The 23,470-nt window shown below is 37.9% G+C and overlaps 1 protein-coding gene across 2 annotated transcripts in view; it reads right to left on the bottom strand.

Annotated features, from left to right (window-relative positions):
- MCTP1 (multiple C2 and transmembrane domain containing 1) overlaps positions 1 to 23,470 on the bottom strand; it is a 285,660-nt gene that overhangs the window by 110,530 nt on the left and 151,660 nt on the right. For both annotated transcript variants that reach the window (XM_050912970.1, XM_050912971.1), the window contains 4 exons: positions 21,086 to 21,256; positions 19,356 to 19,486; positions 7,354 to 7,540; positions 2,245 to 2,338 (listed from right to left, as the gene is read on the bottom strand). In XM_050912970.1, coding sequence (XP_050768927.1) covers positions 2,245 to 2,338; positions 7,354 to 7,540; positions 19,356 to 19,486; positions 21,086 to 21,256 — 583 coding nt within the window. The remainder of the gene's footprint in view (positions 1 to 2,244; positions 2,339 to 7,353; positions 7,541 to 19,355; positions 19,487 to 21,085; positions 21,257 to 23,470) is intronic.

Raw genomic sequence — 23,470 nt, 5'->3', positions numbered from 1 at the left:
AACTGAAGTGACCTACTGTAGTAGCATTCAGCTGAACAAGGCTATGGGCTTTCTGTGGAAAGGAGAAGAATTGAGGGTTTCATTAAAAAGTAATTTGTGCTTTTTACTCATTCATTCAATGGGAGTCTCAATTGCTCTTTATTCACACAGAGTTAATACAGTATTACAATGCTGCTCAATGAATGTATGGTAACAAAAGAAAAATTTCACATTTTGAAAAGAAAAAAAAAAATCCTTGCAACTGTAGCAAGATTGATGACTACTTAAAAGATTACAGGAATCTTTTTCCGTCTATGCTTATGCTTAATGATGGAATATTAAGGATTTTTAAAATCCATTCAGCCCAAACTAATAAATTTTGATTTATTACTTCACATGAAAAGATTCCTGAAAGTGAAATGGGATACGTTCAGCCGACAGGAAACACAGCAAAGCACACAGGTACTATACAGGTGTTTCAGCTACTTTTCAGACTCAGGGGAGGGCAAAAGATTAACTCTGAAAAAACAATATAGTAAGAAGAGCAAACTAGTCCTTAGCTTTTACTCACACAAGACATCCTTAGTTGTGTAAGTTACACCACTGATGACAGCGCTTTCCACACTGACTAATAAGTATTGCTCAGTTGAATAAAGGTGGAGGGCCAAGTTTTACACAATTTTTGCAAACATGATTTATTGACAGTCATCAAATAACTACTCCGAGTTATTTCTAAATATTACTACTCAAAGTTTAATCTGAAATGAATGTACATACCCACAAGTTACTAAAAATAGCTATTTTTTACTATATTTATAATTACTACAGTAGTTAATAAAAGCCCTTTGTCCTCTTTTCAAAATACCAGGTATTTTTGTCCAAAATACACAATGATTTCTGTACTGTCTGGAATGCACAGCCATCTTACAAAACATACCTGCCGTATAAATGTTTTTTCTTGCTAACGAACAAAATATGCGGGGCACAGGAAGGTATTGAGTGTTCCTCCCCATCTTCCTGACCGTCGTTCTAAATGCAATGTCTGAAAATTTTTGGTAGCTCTGTACATCTTTAATTGAATCAAATGTATTTCCAAAAAATTTGTTCAACCAGCACGAATGACATGTTGATCTGGAAAAGTTGAAGACTGAACGAGGTCAGAGACTGAATTATCCCATTTGCCCCTGAATAACTTAATCTCTCTCTCTGTTCAGACCACATTGGATTATAAGGTCAAAGCAGAGTAAGGAATCTTTAGAAGCATTTCTCCAACCTCCCCGAAAACAGAATCTGTTATTTTGCGTGCCACAAACTGGATGATCATTTTCAGCAACAAAATGTTTGCTCTGTTACCTTGTCTGAGAAAGAAAAAAAAAAAAATACTGGTACTCATGCTAATTTACAAAAAACTATTAAAAAGTGAGTATGTTGCTATATATCTACATCTGCTCCTGTAACAGAGCATTTATGTCCGAACTGCAGTTAAATCAGCTAGATTAGTATAGTTTCCTTCCCCCCACCCCCCCTTTTTTTTTTAAAGCAGAGATGGCTATTTTCTGACACAGAAGCAGCTCATTTTGCTCCATTCAACTTGTGCAGTGTGAAGGTGATTGTACTTACAGGAGATAACTTGGACATTTCTGGAGAAATATGGTCAGTATGGCTGAAATACTTTATTTTGAAAAGCAAAAGGTTAAATTATCCATTCAGCTTATACCACATAAAATAGAAAATAAAAAAATAATTTCTTATTTCCCTTTTTAAACAGGTAAGCAGTAGTTACAGGAAACTGCATTTATTTGAAATGTCTGAAACCAACAGCTGCCTTGCTAAATATCTGGCAGATATCAAGTGGTTCCTTTGGCAACAACTTTAAAGTAGTATTTAAGTCTAGCCCCTTTCATTTGCCTTGTCCTCTGGAATTCAGCTTTAATTTGGATAATTTTGTATATTTTTATCTGCTAGAAAAAGAAGTCTTTTCTATGTATTTTTTCCAGGACCTCTGATGGAGAAAAATGTGTATTTCACCCTTCTGAGAAATAATCTACGTAGGGCTTGGCTAGCATTAGAATGACTTGCTGCCTTGCTTACAAAAGTTTTGTTTGTTTGTCTGCAGATTTTTTCCTTAATGAGCAGAAGATGAGACTGCGCAAACAGACAATAATCTTCAGATAAACTTCTGTTTTAAATATTCTTTTTTTCGCTTCTAAAAAGGCCCAGTCTTACTACAGTATTTACTGTCACAGAAACTAAATGAATCCTTGCCTGTGACATCAGCTGCCATCAATGCTTCTGCCCTGATGACCTTCACCTGAAGAAATCCCACATCGTTCATGTTACGGAACATCGCCATTGGACTCTAAAAAATAGTAAAAAGAAAAATAATTCTGGATTGCAAAAAAGACAAAACAAAAGCAATATTAATAGTGTCCTCCCCAGCCCAGATATAAGTTAGTGTAATTCTGTCTAATGTACTCATACTTTTAAATATTATTTTCTGAAGAAAGGATAGTTGTCAGTGCTTCTTTCACTACTTTGCAACTTTAACTTACCAATGAAAAATGCAAAGGAAAAATTAGAATATGAATGATTAAATATAACACTAATTCTACTGAATCCCCTAATAGTACATGAACAACTGTCCATCAAAATTTTAAATGACAGCAGTGTTTCAACAAAATTAATACAGACAATAAAACACTTCCTCTTCCTAAATACTTTTGTGAGATCTATGTTCACATTTTCCCTTTGATGGCTCCAATAATATTCTGAACAGTGACTTAGGGCCAATATTTTTGTTGTAGTTGACCATTACATGCAAGCTTGCATATAGCATATATGCATATATAAGCTTGCATATAGCTTGCAGATAACATGAGCAAAACCAATCAAAACAGGATTATAACAACTTAATAATTTTCATAATATTCACGTGCAAAAGAGATCAAAAAAATGAATTAAAAGATGGTTCCAATTCCATGGTAGAAAGCTCTTACTATAAATCTTTTTTTTTTTTTAACATAAACTTCTGCAATATCTACATCTATTAAAAAGAGGAAGAAAAAATTTAAGAGTAGACTAACAGTTGCATTTATTCATCCAACATAGTTTTAGAAAGCTGCTTGGAAAGTGTGTTCTTTTGCTGCTCTTTTTTCAAATAACTAGAAGTAACAAACTGGGAGCATTGCACCCCTTAGTTGTGATTAATGCTAAAAATCTCAAGCTCTAACTTCGACTATAATTTAGAAGTTGCAGAATTTCAAATGACAGAACATCAAATGCAACTTTGAATCTCCTATCAATTAATAACAAACCTGGCACTATCATTCAGTTTTTAGATAACTTAGGGAAGTAACTCCAAAAGAGGAGACTAAAAATAGATTTTCAAATCCATTTTAAATCATATATATACGTGGCCTAATTTTTGGTTGGTTTTGCAAGTCTTGTTCATAAATACTAGCACGTACCTTTATTTTGAAGCATTTTAAAATCTGGACTAATGTATTTAATGCCTGTGGCCTTTTCTAAAATTTTAATGTAGTGCAGGTGAAACCTTTTCCACTGCTTATGATAATGTTCAGATTTCTAGAAAACGCAAACATCAGGTAAAACACCAAGTCAACAATTCTTTAATTTATTATGAAGGCAAAATCGACTGTTATGGAAAACCAGAATAAATAACATCACTGATCCGAAAACCACAGGTGCTGCTTAAATGAAATATTAAATGTCAGCTTGCAAAAACTACTGTATGTTTATGCATAGATAACCTATCCATTAAAATTTTAGACGTATAATATGCATCCCTGTCTTTTTATTAATAAGACAAATCTAACAGCTAAATCACACTCTGATATTAATTTCACAAGACCCAACTGACCATTTACTGTTTACAGCGAAGGTTTGACCTTGGTATACCGAACTGAGGAATCCAGTTAAGTGTAGTACCCCACATGCTACATACATATGAATACATGCACGCATGTTATCACAGGATAATGGTTAATAAATTTTTATCATTTTTAATATGTTAATCATCAGAAACACGGCTTAAAAATACTGATGGTCAACTTTAATCAGCACACGCTCAACCCCCTGCTTATGTGCTTAGAAGCTGAGGGTGGCAGAGACAGTGTTACAGATAGCACTGTTATAATTCAAAGGCTGGCACCATCCCTCATTTATTACAATAACAATCAAGGTTTGGAAGCTTCTTATCAGAACTGGTACCAAACCAGAGATAACTCTGCTCTAATACCATGACGAAAGTGAAAGGATTTACAAAAATGTTTCCACATTTTACACAAGTTTCCCAATGACCGAAACAAACACCAAGCTACAGAAAGAAAACAAAGCAAAAACGAAACACAGAGCAAGCCAAGTGACTGCCCCCCTTCCTGGAATGCCGTACAGTCCCCTTTTTCCAAATTTCATCCTGGTAAGCTCATTCTGCAAAAAGGCACCAGTGCCATATTTTACTTTGCCACCTTTGTTAGCATCCTGCAGAATAATTATTTTTGAACTTTTAGTTCCAGCAAGTCAGCTGGCTTAGATTCATTTACTGCACATCGTGACTGCGGAGACTGCTGAAAATGTACACAACACCACGGCAGAGACTCTGGGAGAAGCAAATGACTTTAATACATTACTTTAAATACATAACTTTAAGTAATGATTTATCTGCTGATATTCTGTCTTCTTATTTATGATTATTGTTGAAGGCCTCAAAACCCGCATGGTTTCTGAAGCCTGAAATTTCCATAGCAGAGGAATCCGTGATTTGCTGTGAATCTTTTCAGCCCTCAATAGATGGGAAAAGATTGAAATGCTCTGGAGATGAGTCCTCTTTATTTTTTTAATGAAAGGCTGTATAATATATTTTCTGTATGGCTGCAGCAGCTGTCAGGGAGAGCATCTCAGTTCAGCTCTATTATGGGAGAAGCAATACCCCATCCTATGGCATCGAGATACACTGAGGGGCCAGTACTGATTGACAGCTTGTCACCATGACGTCTTATTCCATCTCTGTTATGGAGAAAATTAATGTCACACCACCAGCCTTATGACTCGCTGTCATCTTAGAACTGCTCACCTTTTATCAATGCTCTAAATAACATTTCAAGCCCATCGTCTCACAGTGGACAATCTGGTCAAGGGACATTAAATCGGATGACTGTGAAATGTCATAATAAAAATGGAATGCTAACAACTTCTTCTCTAAACTAGCTCCTCTGGTTTTTAAACTGTGACAAGGGGGACCGCGGGTTCAGCACACCCGTTCTGAAAAGGTCATACAATCTCTCTTGGTCTGTACCCATTAATGCGCCCCCCTCCTCACCCCAAAAGGAATTAATCTTTTCAGACAATTGTGGTAAAATAATGGTTCAAACAGTAATGCCTGTTTAATTTGTAAGGCTCTGATGTTCAGCCACAAATGGTTAAATGACAGTAATAGAGTCATTTTCCAAGGCTATTTGATCTGATGGCAAGGTCAGCTCATTAACTGTTTTTGGCTGCAGAAAGGGTGCAAAATACATTTCTCAAATGGAAGCTAGATTTTTTAAGAGGACAAAAAATAAACCCCGAAATACAGCCACTCAGTGTGGAACAGTACATCTTGCTAATTGCGTACTCTTTCTTTGTATCTGTTCTGAAGTAGAGATATGAATACCAAAAACAAATCAAACATCAGTGAAAATGAACAATTTGAATTTCGTTTATCCTTGTCATTTCTTTCTTCTGCTGTCCACCGGTCATTTTAATAAAAACAGTAAAATTTATCAAACAGGTATATTGATGCTACAATTTTCAAAAACACATAATGGGAAATTCATGCCTCTGCAATATGAACATCTTCCAAAAATACAAATGTTTTCAAATGCATACAGTAATGTAAATATAAGAAAAGACACATATCCATGAATATGTAAGAAATGGAAATAAATAGATCAATCTTACACCACATAATTATGCTTTACACTGGGGACAAAAAATTGAGAATTTAGGAAAACCGATTAATAATAACACAGTCGTAACATGTTTCTATACTGCTACTAAATTATCAAAACCATCAGTATCACTTGACTGCCGTATCATCACACACAATAATCCACAGAAATATGGTATTGTTGCATTTGGTAGCAAGAAGTATGTCACCTCAAAAACATATCCATCAGAAATGTATTATATTTATAAAGATCTGTTCTGACAACTACAGACTGCCTTGGTGGATTCCAAAACATGCAGGAACTCTCTTAATTGTAATTATTTTTCAAAGATGGTGCACAATACCTTAGCTCTCAGTTGGTTTAGGAATATTATGTTTAGCCTCACTAAGTCACCTCTATTAAACTGTGTTTATGATAACACTATTGGTGTATGAGTTGTACAAGCATTAGCAGACAGCTGATTCAGTGGAGATAGCCAGAATAAATTTGCTGAAGCGCACATCCTGCTAATCTGTTTGAAGAATATTGTACAGCATTAGTACTAGCACTTCATGTTATCTGCACAGCCTGATAAGGTACATCTTTATTAAATTCAGTTATTGAAAGGATGTCAGTCATGGAATAGGAATATTTTAAAATCTAAAAAAAAATTAAGCGGCTCTTTGTTAGTCAGAGCTTGGTTTAATGGCTGAGTGTCTAGAGAAGCCTTTCTAAACACCTGGCAGCATTGTACAATAAAAGCTTTGTAATTTTAAGTGGAAATAGCTTTTTTTTTTTTTTTCCTTTCTCCGTGTGTAGTGAGACAGTTACTTTTAGTGATTTAGGTATTAGCAAATGCTGGAGTAAGAGCTCCCCTCTCTGTTGCTTTGATAAAACTACACAGATTCTGTGTAATGTGAGGATGCTGGGAAATGAAAATAATTTCCTTCAGAATATTTTTAAATGGAAATATTGTTTAAAACAATTATTTTGATGATACAAAATAGTGCTCTAGCCTCTAATGTGCAGACAAAAAATAAGTTTTCTTGCCCTGTAGTAAATGCTGAAAAAAAAGCCGAAAACTATTGGCATCTCAAACCATTTGGCATAAACGCTCACTAGAAACTGTACAGTCACTGAGTGACCCCTTAGTTATTTTGTGCCTGGTGAAAATTATCTGCAAGGCAGTAAAATTAACTTCTTTATGTCACAAGATCACATCAAATAGCTGAATTACTATGGAAAAAATACCTTACTGTACAAAGAGGATTTGAAGCCTTCTTGATGTTACCTGTACCAGCCGTGATACTAGTAACTAGTTTAAATGATTGTCATTGGCTGAGTGTGATAAGGATATAACAGATATATTTAGATTTTCCCCCCGATACTTATTATTTATATGAGCAAACATTTTGCAAACAAAGGGCAAAAGAGAAGAACTCCATACATATCTCTTCAGTATCTCCTCTCGCTCCTTCTGGTCCTCCAGGGAGTTGATGGAGAGGTCAGAGATAGTGACTGCAGCTGAGGCTGTGAGAGTGACCAGCAACACCAGGCATCCCTCTCCCTCCTCCAGCGGCATCTCCAACTTGTGGGTTTGTTCTTTACTCAGGGTCGACAGGTCAACCTGGCACCTAGAAACAAACATTCTCCATCAGCACGTGGTTTTCTTCACATCAAACAAGAGCACACTGGCTTACTTGCATTCAGCTGGACAAAAATCCAAATCAGTAGAAATTCCTTCCCAGCTTCTGGAAGGATTTCTCTTCAGCTTCAACCCATGCTGCCTCCTTGAATTTTCTGGGTTTTTTAAAGCTACAACCTGTTACGCATGTGAACAACAAATATTAAAAAGAACGTACAGACACTAGAAACCAGGTTAGCTAATATGCCTTACTCGAACACAGTCAAAAAGAATTTTAAAAATCCAGCTTCAGATGCAAATTGTACTTTTTAATTACGCCTCTTGTATAAACGCAAAATATAAGTTTTGATGTGAATGTTTTTGATACCATTCATCTAACAACAGTAAAAATCCTCTCTTAAAAGAAAAAAAAAATCTGTGTGGACTTAATTGTGGCGGAGTTAACACGACTGAGCATAGAAAAACACGACTTGAGCACCACCCAAAAGGCTCAGCTCTCTTGCAGTAAGCTGTGCGTGGCTCAGGTCAAAGCTTCACGCAGGCATCCAGGATAAAATCTGATGCCACAACCCCCTATATAATAAGATGTCTCACGTTGTAATGAGCAGGGACTGCTTATAACTGCGCAGAGTGGCTGAAGCCAATCCACCCTGCTTGATCCCTTTCTGAATGACCCTGGCTGCACCATACACCGAACTAATGAAGAATGGCTCCATACGTGCCAGCCAGCAGCAATAGCTTTGCAACATCTTTGAAAATAAAAGGTAGAGTGTGGAAGGAAAAACAGGATCACTGCTAACAAAGAGCTGACCATGAGCTTTTAATTAAAACAAGAATACCTTAGGGTTAGTAATTGGTCTGTGCACAGCTCAGAAGTTTTAATATTTTGATTTGTATAATTCATAAGTTTCAGCTTTCCTAGATCGCAACTCTGAGCTTGTCTAGAAATTCAATACCTGTGTCAGATGTAATGCCAGCTTGCACTGTACAGGAATTTCTGTGAAAAAGCACTATTTGGAATACTTCTACTTACAGCATCCCCCAATAATGGTTTGCCAATTCATTACTCCAAATAAAAACAGTAACAATATTGAAATAAAGTAAATGAATATATTCTATATATAGTTAAGCCACTGAATACTCTACTTTTAACAGTGATTATTTAATGTGACAAGCACATGTTCTATATGCCACTCTCACTAAACTAAACATCTCGCAAACTCTTTTCATAAAATGTCAATTGATTTTGAAGAGAAAGATAATGTGGTGACCGCAGGGCCAATAAACTGAGAAAAAGGTGGCAGACATGAATAAATAGGCATTTAAGGACAGGAAATAGCCAATTATGAGAATAAATGCAGCCTCATAAAATGGGCACTGTGCTATCACAGGCAGATTAGATTTGCTACAGGAAAATTTCCTTTTAATTTTTTTTTTTTTTTAAACATTTACCGTCTGCTGTGCAGCTGTCAAAATCAAACTACTGCAAAGCTCATACAGTAATAATGTTCAATTATTTTACAATGAAAAAAATTTCTAACTGAAGTAGCATTCTGAGCTTAATGTTTACGTTTTATTCTGAACTCTTTGGATGATAAGGAAAGAGAAATTAACAACAGTAAGGGAAGACTAAAGCTGTTGATGTCAGTGCAGCCTGACGGTCAATACAAGTTTTGTACATGTACACGGGCTGTCAAATTTTTATTTAGGCTGCAGTGAGGAGTATAAAGCCCTCCTTAAGATAACAGATATCGTAATCAAGCATTCAAAGCTGGAGTAGGTTAAGATGCCCCTGGTGTTAAATATTCTTTGATAGTTTATTTCAAAACAGAAACCCCTCCGAAATACATCTCTGCAACAATATTGCGGCTGTAACCAATCATCATAGAAGGAGCCAGTCTAAACTCCCTTAAAGTCAGTAAAAGAATCAGAAAGTCATTATGATACAAGTAATGCAGAAATAATCCACCCCTCACTCAAAAACAGGCAACAAAAGCTACCCCCACTAGAACAAAAAAACCCTACATGCATCAGAAAACTGCAATGACTGTAAAATTACAGGGTTTACATCAGAGCTACAAGCTCCAAGTTCTCCAATTCTTGAAGTTACACCACTTTTGCAACATTAGTAGTCCATGCTATTTTTTACTTAAGCTAAAAGAAGCAACTGACAATTTGATTTTACCCGTGCACCTTTCCTACAGCTATAAAATATTCCTAATAGCACCACATCTAGAACAGATTACCTGAGAAATATGTCTCTATTGTCTGCTTGATAGATCTCCATGAACAGCCCGTTACCAGCTTGTTATTTCCTAAAATCATACAAAGGGTACGGAGTGATCTGGAAGCTTTTTCCCGTGAAAGCCTTAACCATTTCACACGAAAAATATCCTCTGAAGGGCCCTCAGATAATTTGATAAAAAAATAGGGTTATTCCATTAAGGAGTGTCATCATTGTGCTTTATGGAAATATAAGTTAAAAGCATCTCCATGCGTACACGGTCAGGTGAAAGCACATTTCTCATTCTGCGCCAGGTCCCCTCCTTTGACCTCGCAGGAGATGCAGCTTGCATGTCCCTAACTCAAAGGTGCCGAGGCTCGAGGAGCATTCAGCATGAGGCGAGAGCATCAGTGGCACACGCACTTCAGTCGAAAGATGAGACTTTCCAATTCACAGAGACTGTAAGAAAAATTGCAATCGTTTTCCATTAATAGTTGGGCTTTTCTTGGGTGAAAAAAAAAAAAATCCACTTTGTTTGCTCTCACACCAAATTCTCCTGCAAAAAAAAATCAAGCCATTTTTTATTAGATCTACTTTGCCCTCACCAGATCTTTGCACGGGACCAAAACAATGAAGGAAGCCTGGTTTTATTAAGGCATTACCTAAGCACTAACCCTATCCTAGAATAACCTTTACAGACATCAGTAGGAAACCCCCAAAACTCCTTTTTAGATTAGATTTCCTTACAAGCACTGAAGTTAACAAAATACTTGTAAAGATAAATAGCTTTGGAAAGTTCAAGTTGACAATGCCCCTTTACATTTTACTGAGAGTATATACAAGTATTTCAAGCTTTAAAGCTTTAGCAATGCTGACTTTTACATCAGTTAAGATGTTCTCTTAAAAGACATTTGTCACCTACAACTGTTTCCATGGAGAACAAAGATGCTTTGAGGATGAAGGTGAACTTGAATGTTACCGGAAAGTGGTGCAGAATGAGCATCGTGGTGGTAGAAATTTTTGTCTTGCATTCTCAAATTGAGGACCATGAAAAATTACAGCCATTTTGACAAGGCCATGAGTTGCATGTGACTGGCAGCTGTCACACTGAAAGCAGGAGATAATAGTAATTTTGGACAATCCAGTTTCTTATGGAATTGCTATTTACGTGCTGCTGCTGAAAGAAAAAGTTCTCCACCTGTGAAGAGGTCAGCCTGAAGAATTATGGCAAAAATAGCCATTAACTCCATAGACAGATTTTCAAGCATCGCTATAAATCACATTTCAGGGAGTTTTAGTTTTCAGGGCAGTTTGCGTATGTTGCATTACTCCGCTGCTCCACGCTGCACGGTCCCTTCAGTGCACATGTGTGTCAGCATTAAAAGTGGCGGGCAGGGGCACGGGAACGATCGCCCTGGCCGGCTGACCCCTCAGGAGGGGGCATGGAGGCACCCCCAGGTCCCCCAGATCAGCTCTGCACGTGAACATTATCAGGCACCGAGTGGATCTGGATTTTCAGGCCTTGATCAGAAGGGAGAAAAACCACGCAAATGCCTCAAGCTCATGTGCCAGAGCATCACAGATAAGTCGCTGCAGAAACAAGGTACAGCTCCCACGGAGGAGGATTTGAAGATTCAAGGGGTACCCACCACTTCTCTGAAACTGTGTTCAGTGTGTTAATTGCCCAAACTGTTAGAAATACATTTCTGATTTATTTTTAATTTGAATATATCTGGCCTTTGGTTCTTTTTATGCCTTTCTTTACTGGGTTGAAAAAGCCTTTAGTGCTTCATATTTTCTTCTAGTGAAGGTACTCATATACCATAATCATATCTCTTCTTGATCTTCCTTTTGATATGCTAAACACCTTCAGCTCCCTATACATTTCCTTGGAACACATCTCCTACAGCCCTCAAATGACTTTTTGTAACTTTTCTGATCCAGTGAAATTCTCCTGCATCCTTTTTAAAGTGTGGAAGCCAGAACTATATGTAGTATTTTATTATCAGCATGTCTAAGAGGTAAAAATCACCTCCCCTCTCTAGTTCTAACAGAACCTGGAATGTAAGACTGCGTTGGCACCCTGGTGAAATATCCTTGCTAATGAATGAATTACAAAGGTAGCGACATGACATAGAAGGCCTCTTAAAAGCCAGGTGGCCAGGCAAGGGAGAGACAGCAGATAGCGAGATCATTTTCTCACATGACAAAATAAAGCATAAAAGAGGAATTGGCACAATCCTAAGTGATAGGGACAGAAAAGCACCACTTGGCTACAACCCAGGCAACTTAATTATCATCATGACTTGTTCAGGAAGACAGCCTTTTAACTCCACTGTGATCCAGGTCTATGCTGCTCCAAAGGATGCCAAGGAGAGGAAACTGTGCGATTCTGCAATTAGAACTGAGCTGGACACACATCAGAAGCAGCGAGGCATGAACTGCTACAATTTGTGAGACTCCGTATCCTTTATCAGCAGAGTACAATGTTCCAGTAAAACGAAGAAACAAACGGAGAGGGGAAATTCTGCAAAGCACCGACAGAAAATGGCATGGCTCAGAAAGACAAGACTGCAGTAACGTGAAGTTCTTGGAAGAACCAGAGCGCAGCATTTTTAAGTGTAAAGATAATGAGAAAGAAATAAAATGACAGACCCCACACGATGCTTGTGATAGGTGGTGGATCAAGGTGATAGACTAAAAATCAGGAAAGCTCCCAAAGGAGCTGGAGACTGTAACTCAGCTAAGCAGGACACTGACTCAGGGGGAGTGTGGTGGCGAGCTCGGGAAGCCGGAGAGGATCCCCGGGAAGCCGGGAGCACGCTGCCTCGCTGCAGAGCTCAGCAGGACCTGGGAAACGGTGCTGCCAGGTGCCATGCAGCAACACATGGGAAGCAGGAAAGAGCCCTGCAGTGTGGGGTAAGTCAGTCTTGGTAACAGAAATACGAGAGCCGCATGAAATACAGGACAATCTCACCAGTCACTGAGCAATGCCTGAATACGGACAAGTGTTTATTGCTTGCTGAAAGAAATACGGTCCATGCCACAAAATCCTGTTGATGGATTTTGAAATGACCGATTAACATTTTCCTAAGTACAGCTCTTCACAATAAAACTACAGATTTACTTTTCAAATTGCATAGACAGAAAAAAGTACCTGCAGATGTTTTATGATGTGATATTTCCTACATTGTCCCTGTGGCACAGCCATACACGACAGATATGCACTGTTAGTGCTGTCACCAGTGCAACTTCTCTGCAGCAAAATGAACGCTCTCCTCTGCTAAACCAGTCTACCGCTTTGATGAACACTACGTTCCTGCTACATGGCTCTCCCCTCACTAGTTGGTCCAAGCAACTTCGCAAGAGCTTTCACACAGCTCCAATATGCGCCTTCCAGAAATCCTCACAAATCCCTCTCTACGCCCCTAACCACTTTTTACACTTACTGTCACGTTCCTCATATCTAGGCAGCCATTCCACTTTTCCTTCTCCCTTCCTCTTATTTGGCCACTCGTACTTCATGTAGTGGAGTACATTTCCATATGCGGGAGACAGAGGGTCAAAAGAAGGATCCATAAACATAATCCAGCTTGTGTGCAGCATTCTGAATTGCAGAATACACTGGGGAATCTTACCAATTTTGCAACAGCACGTGACAGTAACAACTGTCAGTAAGAGCCGTAAATAATAAAATATCTGGTAAGAAAAAGTTACTGAAGATTTGTGAGCCAAAACTGAAGCTTTTTTGGCTTTCTAGCAGAACAGCAGTGCCTCTGCATTAATAGAAGTTGTTAAAATGTGCAGAGATAGTAATAAATAAGGTGTGGAATACCTGAAGGCCAAATTTTGAGATGTAGCAATTACATCTAACGCCCTCTGACAACAATCAGAAATTGAGACGGCTCAGCACATCTCAGGATTTGTCAAGGGCAGGCCTGCCAGTAGCATTTTTAGATTTTAACGCTTCGGGCAAAACCTTCATTTTACATAGAGAAATGCATCTGCAATAATTTAACTGCAGTCATCATGTATAATCAACAAACTATTATACACACAGGCTGTTGGTTGTGTGCTTGTCTGTGTTTGCACAGAATTGCTGTGTAATTCACATGCGCACACAGTTCAAAACTCAAATTACAGTAGCATATTGACCATTATGTTTAAACTTTGAAAATAATATATCCTTCCAAAGTTACTTCAACGTGCAGAAATTTTCAAACCACCATGTGAAAAAACTATTTGAAAGACCAGCGTAATAAAGTACTATTTACAATTCCAGAGGAACTAATTTTGTAGAGAGTTTTGTAAAATTGAGAAAACTTCAAGATTCGTCCATTTCAACATTAACACACCTACTATTCAAAACCTCTTTCTCAGGCAACAATATTTTAAAAAGAAAATTGCCAGTATTTTAAGATAAATCACAGTCTCCACAACACCTCTAGAAAAAATCTGGGAAGAAACGTTAGCAGTAGCGTATTTAGTGTCCTTCACTCAACTTTATATGCATGTTGGAGTACCCATACACAGCTTTACAGCACCACTCAGTTCTCTCTGATAACGTTCAGTCTCTCAGAGGGAAATTACATAAATCTCTGTGGAAAAAAATGAAACTGAAAAAGATATAAATATTTTATATAAAAATCCCACTTCAGTTTAGAACTTTGAGTAGTGTATCCCTGTGCTTTCAGATTAGTAATACAGCAGCATAGGTCGCATACTGCTTGTATTTAAGTGCACCCAAAAAACCCTCTATGGCTTCATTACTGTGAAAAAACTAAACAGACAAGACATAGCAGATTAGGTGTTGAAAACCTAAATACTTGATTTTCAGTATTTTAACTTTCGTTTTTCGTAACATCCATTATATGCTGTGTACCCATACACACATGCACACAAAATCAATCTGAATTTTCATGACAATATTCAGAGAGATTATGGGACGTTTCAGTTTTGTACAGATAAAAATTAATACATAGCTTTAATGAATATACTATACACAAGGTCTTTTGTTCTTAATTTGCATCAGGTGGGAAAAAAGATAGTAGCATCTATAAATACTGGTGAAAATAGATATAGATGAAGTCAACAGTAATTTCCTGGCACAAAATATGAGTAAAAGTCAATGTCATTTTAAAGATAAATATGCATTTTTCATACCAATAAATAATGCTATAAATCCTGCCGTACTGGATTGCAAATAACTTCGGCTGAATAAAACTGCATGACATGGGATTTACTTATCCTGTATGTTCACAGAAACAACTTGTTCTCTGACAGCACTCATTCTTGGCAATTTATTGCAGCTGTCAGCAGCCAATTTGTTCAGATTACTGCTATGCATAAAGGTGTAACAATCATGAGGATTTATTAGCTGATTATCGTAAAGGTGACAGTCAGGATCGCCTTCAAAAACGCAGATGATAAGAAAGTTAAATAATTACATGAAGATTAAAATCATTTCACCTTCATTTTGATCTTAGTATTACCTACATAAACTTACTGCAGTATATGTTTTTAATCACAGGAGTATATCGACTCAATACTGAAGAGAAATGATTTACTCATAGCAAAAACATGTGAATATTAAATGTACTCAAACTGAACAATATACAGACATACATACGTATTTCTACTTATCAGATGAAGTAATGACTAATAAAGGCTCATGCAAGTCCACATGCTTATTTGAACATAAGAAGGCTGCCCCTGTGGCTTTATCTGCTGGTGCTTTCCAAAAAAAGACCTCATATCTGTGGTCCTGGAATTTTTTTTTTTTTTAATTATATTCAGAACAATGCCAGAATTTAATCTCCTGCATGACGCAACTCAGTTCTGGTCAAGCCCAGTGTTTCCTTATAGAAATCAGCATATGATCGGAAATATATTTTCCATGAAGCTTTTGTACAACATCTTTTTACAGGGCTTTGAAATCCCAAAATAAACTTTGAAATGGTTCTAGGATTTTGGTTTTTTAGGGTATTCTAAGATGGAAGTTCACAAGGTGCTACATCCTTTAAACTCTCATGGAGAATGCACACAACTGAAACTCAAATGAATTTTACAAACGCATAACGCTCAAAGTTAAGAATGGAAATCAATCAGTCAGCATCTCATTTCAGGAACCGCCATGCTGAACATGCCTGGGCACCAAGATGAGGACGGAGCTTTACGCTAGTTCTGTGACAGACGTTATCTTTCTCCCTCTCTGAATTAGGATGCCATGCTGTCACTCTCACCCTCTTAATACCTTCTCCCCCTAACAAGCCAACCCTTCCACTTCCATCCTCCTCCTGTCACACCACTCCAAAGCCAGAATCTCACTTCCATGTCTTCAGCCTTCTCAAACATCTTTCCTTCATCTTCCTGCCCTCAAAAAAGGATCACAAGACCAAGCCCTCGCGGTCTGAGCACACATGCCATCGCCACCTTGCCGCATTCCCAGCTTCATCCTGGCCCTTACCATGCTCCAGCCTACTGAGTATGATAATACATGCAGGGCCCACAGAAGTCTATGTTCCCGATTTCCGACTTCTTTTATTTCACTGAAGCGCAGCCGAGACAGAGTATCATTCCAGGAGAAGTTACGACACTCTGCTTTGGAATAAAATTTGCAAGTTACAGAGCTTAGCACAGGAAGAACATTTCAACTAAAGGTGGCTTCCCATGCTGTTTTGCAGGAGGAACCTGGAGTTTGTCCCTTCATCCTTCCACCCAGCGACCCTGTTCTCCCACAGCCAGCTCGGTTTGGAACTGCTGAACCGGTTTTAGGGATGGCACTCTTCAAAGAGACCCCCTGGCAAAGCAGCTCGATAACGCCTATTTTGCACAGGAAATTCTGCTGACCTTCATGCATGCTCTGCAAGCAGATGAATATGGAGGACACAAAAACCCAACACTGTGGACGAGAGGTGAGAACTGCTCCTTAAACAAACTTTTTCTTCTGTTTTCTCAATTTGGTCTGCTGTTTCCCTCAATGAGTAGGTTCTCTTCAATCAAGCATGGCTCCTCCCTAACCATACTTTGGGTAGGCAGGACATCTTCAAGAAATAATAGTTTTCATTTGCATTTAATAAAAATATTCCTATATAACAGCTGCTGCTTGCATATTATTCAAGAAAGCGGGAAGATCACAGTAAGATGAAAGGAATTTCTCTCCATCACTGAGCAATGCCAGAATACTACCAGGATGTCTTTTGTTTCCCTCCCACAGCCTCATTATCACTTTTCCTGGAACCTAAATCAAAATATTCAATTTATTACATGTGCCTTGAGAGCTACAGAGCCTTAGTCATGCAGCACGACTCAGTTGTGCTTTACAAAATTCATATACATTTAGCATAACACACACACACATAGAGCCAGTCTGTAGTGTCTGTACAAAAGTATTTCCAGCTTTTAGAGGCAGCCTCGAAAGGAGAAACTGGGGAAGAGAGGTCAATGTAAAGTGGAGCTGTCAGGTGTCGGCAATTTTTATCCACAGTGACTGGAAAAAGAGTATCAGGGAGGGGGAATATTAAGACCTATTTTTGTATTCAGATTAAGCTTGACAGATGATGAAGTTTTTCATGGAAATCTTCATGGAGAGGGATTTGTTTGCAGGTTGCATTATCCAGAGATAAGGTACCAACAGAAGGTGAAATGAGAGAGTGTCTGAAAGGACAAAGTGAAGAGGGATTATACATACACCGACAGCAGAGAGGTCACAAAAATCAAGAGCAGCAAGATTTCGGGAAAAATACCACTGATTTTGTTAAAATCAGTTATATACTGCAGAACCACTACAGATTAGCTTTGTCCAAGGAGCAGCTTTTTTGGTATATACAAGAATTACATCTATTTAGGAAAATGATACAAAACAAAACAAAACAAGGTTCTCCCACTGAAAAATGCTACAGGCTTCAAGTATTCTTCTCAGAGAGAAGATTTCTCATGCTATCAAAATTTTTTGGCCTAAATAAACTGTGGGAATCATTTGTTACTTGCATAATAGCATGCAGTTACTAAAAAGAAACAGATGCACACTTAAGACGTACAACTTTTTTAGGTATCTGAAAAGCTACCTAAGCAGCTCACATGTTTGAAGTTACAGATTTTCCTTCTCTAATTTCTCTATCACATTCTTATTTAGGTTTAAAGTGCCTTGGAGCAAAAATGGTGTCTTTTATTTTATGCAATGCTCTTAAAAAGACTTTGTAATTACCAGTAACAGTAACAACGTAAGTGCTGCCTTGATGACAGTGTTTTGAAAAATCACATGTGAAAACTCTGAATCTCACCATCTTTTGGATAAGAAGGTTAAAGTTAAGCAGAAAATAGGAATAATTTCCAAAGGTATATCACGAGTTGACATAGGACTAAATGATGATGTTACCTCAGAAAAATAGTTATTGTTACCATATGTGCTGACTGAAATCTCAAGCAAGGGAAAAAATACAATGTAAACTTCAAATATAAACATATCACCCCATCTATAGGGTTTCATCATATAAAATAAAATCCTACTGTGTATACTTTTGAAAAGTGGTTTTGTCGATATTAAAGCTGTTTGCTTGCCATAGACTCTGTATGTATTCTGAGTTCCCACAATTTATGGTAGGAAATAAACACAGAATATTATCCAACTGATCTAATTTGATAAAGAAAGCCATTACCCTAAGCGGAACGAGAGGGAGGAAAAGGTCAGTAGAAACATAACCACATTGACAACAAAAGTACATGGCTCTGTCTGTGGGATTTCCACTCCTGACTTTAACTACCAAAAAAAGTAATTCTACTAGTTAATAGTATCAATGTCCTAGTGAAAGCACCTACAACCGATATTCTAACAAACAATCAAAATACATAGGTTAATAATAATTACTATTACTGTATGGATATCAATTAAAGTATGTTGTAAACAAATCTCTGAACTTTCCAAATAGCACCGACTTTGTAGTACCTGTAAGCACAAGACAGTTTTTTCCCCTATTAGCCAACAGTTAATGCCACTGTTAAAAAACATTAGCATCTTTCTTCTTCCTACGCAGTAAAACGGAGTGTAACCATGCAAATCTATACCATTTCTTGAACTCTAAGAGAGATCCCAAAGATTCCCTTTTCCTGACAATGAATTAGGTGAACGATCTTATTTCTTTGCCCCAAAAGCTGCATGTAGTCCTTCAAGACTCTCATTTCATTTACCAAATAGATTAAAAAAGAAGTACATAATTTTGGTCTTATGTGCCTATTACAAGTCACCAGAGTTACTTCTCCTCCAAGCCGGACATTGCCATATGGAACCTCCTGCATCTTGATTATTGCTCTAAACGTGGGATTTTTATTTTGGAAAACCTAAGTCTAACAATTGGTAAAAGCTGCCACCTACTGGTCAATAAAAATTATTTTACGCCATCAAAGTAAAGAATTACATCAATGCAGCAAACTGTACTGATACTTTGTAAAAAATTCTCCCCCACCTTTAAAAAAAAAAAAAAAGGCAAGAACAAATGGTCATAAGAAATAGTTTCAACAGCAAGGCTCATTTTAATCATCTGCTCTCAGCCCCAGGGAACAAGGCGGCTGTAATTGCACAAACCTGCCAATAAAATCATCCTTTTTGCCAGCATCTTTGTCCCACACGGTAATATCAATAATTCCACCTCGTTCTTCATAGAGATGAAAGTCAAACTGCTCCCTCCACTGAGGATTCAAAGTTTTTGGCACAATCTGGAAGGAGAGCAAAAAGAAAGTTATATTGGTATTGTGCAGGCATAATCTTTCTTGAATTGTGAATTTGATCTTTACAGTCTGTTCAGGAAGTTTTTTCTATTTGCAGTATAAGTACCTTAAGCAGTGAGAATTAAAAAATAGTAATTAGAAAAGACTACTGGCCAGTTCTGACACAACAGCAACCTCCAAAATCCTGCAACCTGTCACCTTCAAAAGCCTCCTGAACAAAGGATATACCCTGGGAATGGATCCATTTTTCTGTGGAATAATTATGCCCTCTCTTAAGTGACAGTTAGCTGTGAAGTTATGTGTCTGAGCCTAACGGAAAACAAAGCACCTGCAATGACAAGTAGATGGTGACTGTAAGTATTTAAACAGAAACAATTTTATCATGTCCTCTTTCCCCAGCTGCAGTAATATTGCGAGAAAGATGATACTACGGTTTACTTTTTATGGAATAATACTCTTTTTTTTCCAAACTATATTTTACTTCCCTTCCTTTGCAACTCAGATGAAAGTAGCTTTCTCAATCACTTTCAGCCCAGTTACTTCTGACAAAAGAAGTAACGTCAATGGATTTCAGTCCATGTACTTCTGACCACACTCTGCAGAACAGAAAGCTTGCAGATTTTTCTACCATAATGCAATAGCAGTAGTCACAGTAGTCACTTCTGTCCTGAGCAAGAACGGAAACTGTCTAGTACCTTCCCTATGAAGCAATCGCTTCTTTCTACATCCACCAGTTCCGCTGGCTTGAAAAAATGGGAAAATCAGAGAGGATTAAAACAGAGAAATGCTATGAAAATTTATAAGTCCCAAAAGCATGAAATTTGATTTCTTCTAATTTCAGATTAAGAGGCCCTAAGGCGGGCTCAGAGGTCTGCAAATGTGGCACCTAAACGCTCCTGGCCTCTTCCTCACTTTACCCTTTGTCTGGCTGTGAAAACCACACGGCCTGTCATGGCCATTGAGATAGAAACGTCATGTGTGTCATCGGCGGTCCCAGCATCTTCCATAAACAGCAATTTTCAAACCAATAGGGATCAGGGAAATAACGAATAATAGCAAGAAAGCCAAGCAAGTCTCCACAATCATTTTCTCCCTCATCAACCCTCTCTACCTGTTAAGCTCATACATATACAAAACTTTAATGAAACTTGCTGTAAGGACACAATGAGGAAAGTGAGATGAGGAGCATGACATGGTTTGAGGATAAGACCATGCAGAGGATCCAAGAGGCGACCGGCATCAAGCCAGAAAGGCACAGAGGTGGTATCTACTTGTCAGAATCACTCCACATCTCTCCCCTGCCATGAGTGACCTGTAACAGGACATGAAGGCCAACACAGTCTGTATGGAAAATCAGGTGTGCCTCCCTGCCACCCTGCATTTTTCAGTGCTACATTTTTCCCCATCTAGTATTATTTTTGTTTATAATGAAATAAAAAGAAAACATCTAAACAAACTCCAGGTGCTCTGACAGCTAATTAATACAACAATAAATATCCATCACTGTTTAAATAGTCATGCAAGCCAAAAAACCACAAAACATTTCAAACACAGCCAATGCGCATTTTAGGTCACAGCTAAAATTACCTTGCTCTTGTACTTCTGATGCCCCAACCGGAACTTCACATATGGATCACTTAGTCCATTTGCATCCATCGCCTTAAGTTCACGACCTTCTATTAAGGTAACACTAACTATCCCTCTCCATAGCTGAGATTTTCTGTGTAGGTCTGAGAGACGTAAGCTCTGGGTCTGAAACTTTAGGGAAATAAAAACGTAGATTTAGTTAAAACAATTCCAAAAACTTCCCCTGCATTTTAATGTTCAATTTCATATAACTATGAATGTAAAACACCATCTTAAGCCATTCTGAAGTTATCTGACAGTACGTATGTAAACTATATTACAAAGAATTACTTGGAGAGAAACAAAACAGTGACAAATACGCAGGTAATGTCATATGCTGCTTTTGCAGAAGCAAGTAGAACAAATGCTACTTAAGGAAATGTTCAGGAAAAAAAAGTGTTTTTTCCTGCTTCACTTCTCCCTCTGCTGATAGAACTAACAACATTACAAATAAATGTTACAAAGAAACTTCTATTAGTAGCATATGATTGAATGAACTTGAACAAATACTAAAATAAACATAAAAAACAGAGAGAAAATGAAACTTCAATTACAATCATATAAACCCACCATGAGAAGCATGGACCAAGGAAAAATAAGTCAATAAACTCCTGTGCACATGACAACTATCTCAGCCTCTAAAATGATGTGGCATTCTCAGAAGCAGCAAGGAAAACTGAATTAAATACCAACACACTAGTTCAAGAGTTTCGAAACAAGATGTTGCAGAGCCTCTGATTAGAATTGTGTGGAAACTTGTGGACTGTGAACCCTCAGCCGCTGACTTTGGGGGTTAAAAGAAAATTCACACGCACTCACAAAAACCAGATGGCCACAGCATTCATCAATGAACTCCACTGTGTGCGGGAGAGCCGGGAGTTACAAACCTGAGTCACTTAAGATCAGCTCCAGCTTGCTCTGAGCTACAGGGGGTACAAGGCACCAGAACTGGGAAATCATCTTTCCACTCCGGAGGTAGGCAAACACGTCTCGGGTGCATCTGAGGAGCAAGGTTGCCAAAGGCTCTCCCTTTTATTCTGAAATTTTATTTGTTCAAGGTTGCCTTATCTAAAATCAGAACACTAGATAGCTAACAATATTTAAACTCACAAATTACTCTTTCTAGGAGTCAAAAAAAGCAAGTCTGCATGTATACTCAGCTGTAAACACAGCAAATATATGCATTTTCTTTAATATGCAATGTAGTTTGAGCAACAAAGGCTAATTTGTGGGCTCAGCAACCCTCAACAGGTGAAAGGTTGCACGGTTGGCTTCATCACTTGCGTACCTCCAGTATCTCTGTTAGAGGTCTTCAGTGCAAACTTCATTTGAGTCTTTCAGAGGGTAAACACAGCTGGATGGTTACAGCTATGCAAGTGCCCAGGTCAGGAATTTTACTGTATTACCCAGAGAAGACTATGGAAAGTACACTGGAGTACAATCACTGGATTATAATCTGCACTCACCAGACTCCAGAGGAAGTGTTATACATGGGGACTGGGGCCACTGAGGTTGGAGCAAATCTGAACAACATGCTTTTAGCAGTACTTCAGATATCATATCGGCATGTATTTGTGTTTTCTAATGACTAGTCACTCCAAGCAGTATGGTTATTCCCCAAATATTTCACTGTATTTATTAAAGATTTCTCTTCCTGAAGTGAAGGATTTGAGTGCGGAGAAACTTCTCACAAACTTACTGTTTCTACAAAGGCAAACAAGGAACTGTGGAATAACCTCTAACTTAACCTGTGACATGAAGCAGCAGTGGGACACCAGAAAGTCTACAAAAATCAGGGCACAAGTGGGAAATTCAGTTGCCAGAAGAGATTTCATTTACAACATGGGAACATTATTAAACTTCATGAATTTTTTCTCAGCACAAATACCCCTTCGTTGGGGGTATACAGTCAACATTGCCAAAGACTTGTCTTGTGAAGAAGTGCTAGATTTTTTTTTTTCCTTCTTCCAGTTTCTTAGAAGGTTTAGAGCAAAAGAAAGACTGAGTAGTAAATAACCAAAACTGACTCTGCCTTGAACATAAGGTGATGAAAGATACAGAAAGATGAAGAGACAAGGCACGTATAGGAAGGCATTTCACACTGGGATAGAAGCAGTGGTTAGTTTAGACTTATTTTGGCAAAGAATACACAGTTGTTGGGGGCTTTTTCCTAAGAGTAGAGTGGGAATCCAAATGATTTCCAGGATACTACCATGGAAAATAAGCATGAATTTGCATTTACAACTCTTTTAAAGTAAAGCTTAAGCACAACTACGTAGCTCTCTACTTCACTAATCACAAATGAGACAGTGAATCATTTAGAGAGTATTCTTGATCTAAATTCCG

The sequence above is a fragment of the Gymnogyps californianus genome, chromosome Z (assembly GCF_018139145.2).
Source record: "Gymnogyps californianus isolate 813 chromosome Z, ASM1813914v2, whole genome shotgun sequence".
NCBI classification, from domain to species: Eukaryota; Metazoa; Chordata; class Aves; order Accipitriformes; family Cathartidae; genus Gymnogyps; species Gymnogyps californianus.
Note: the sequence above shows the minus strand (reverse complement) of the source record. Positions and strands in the feature narration are given on the sequence as shown.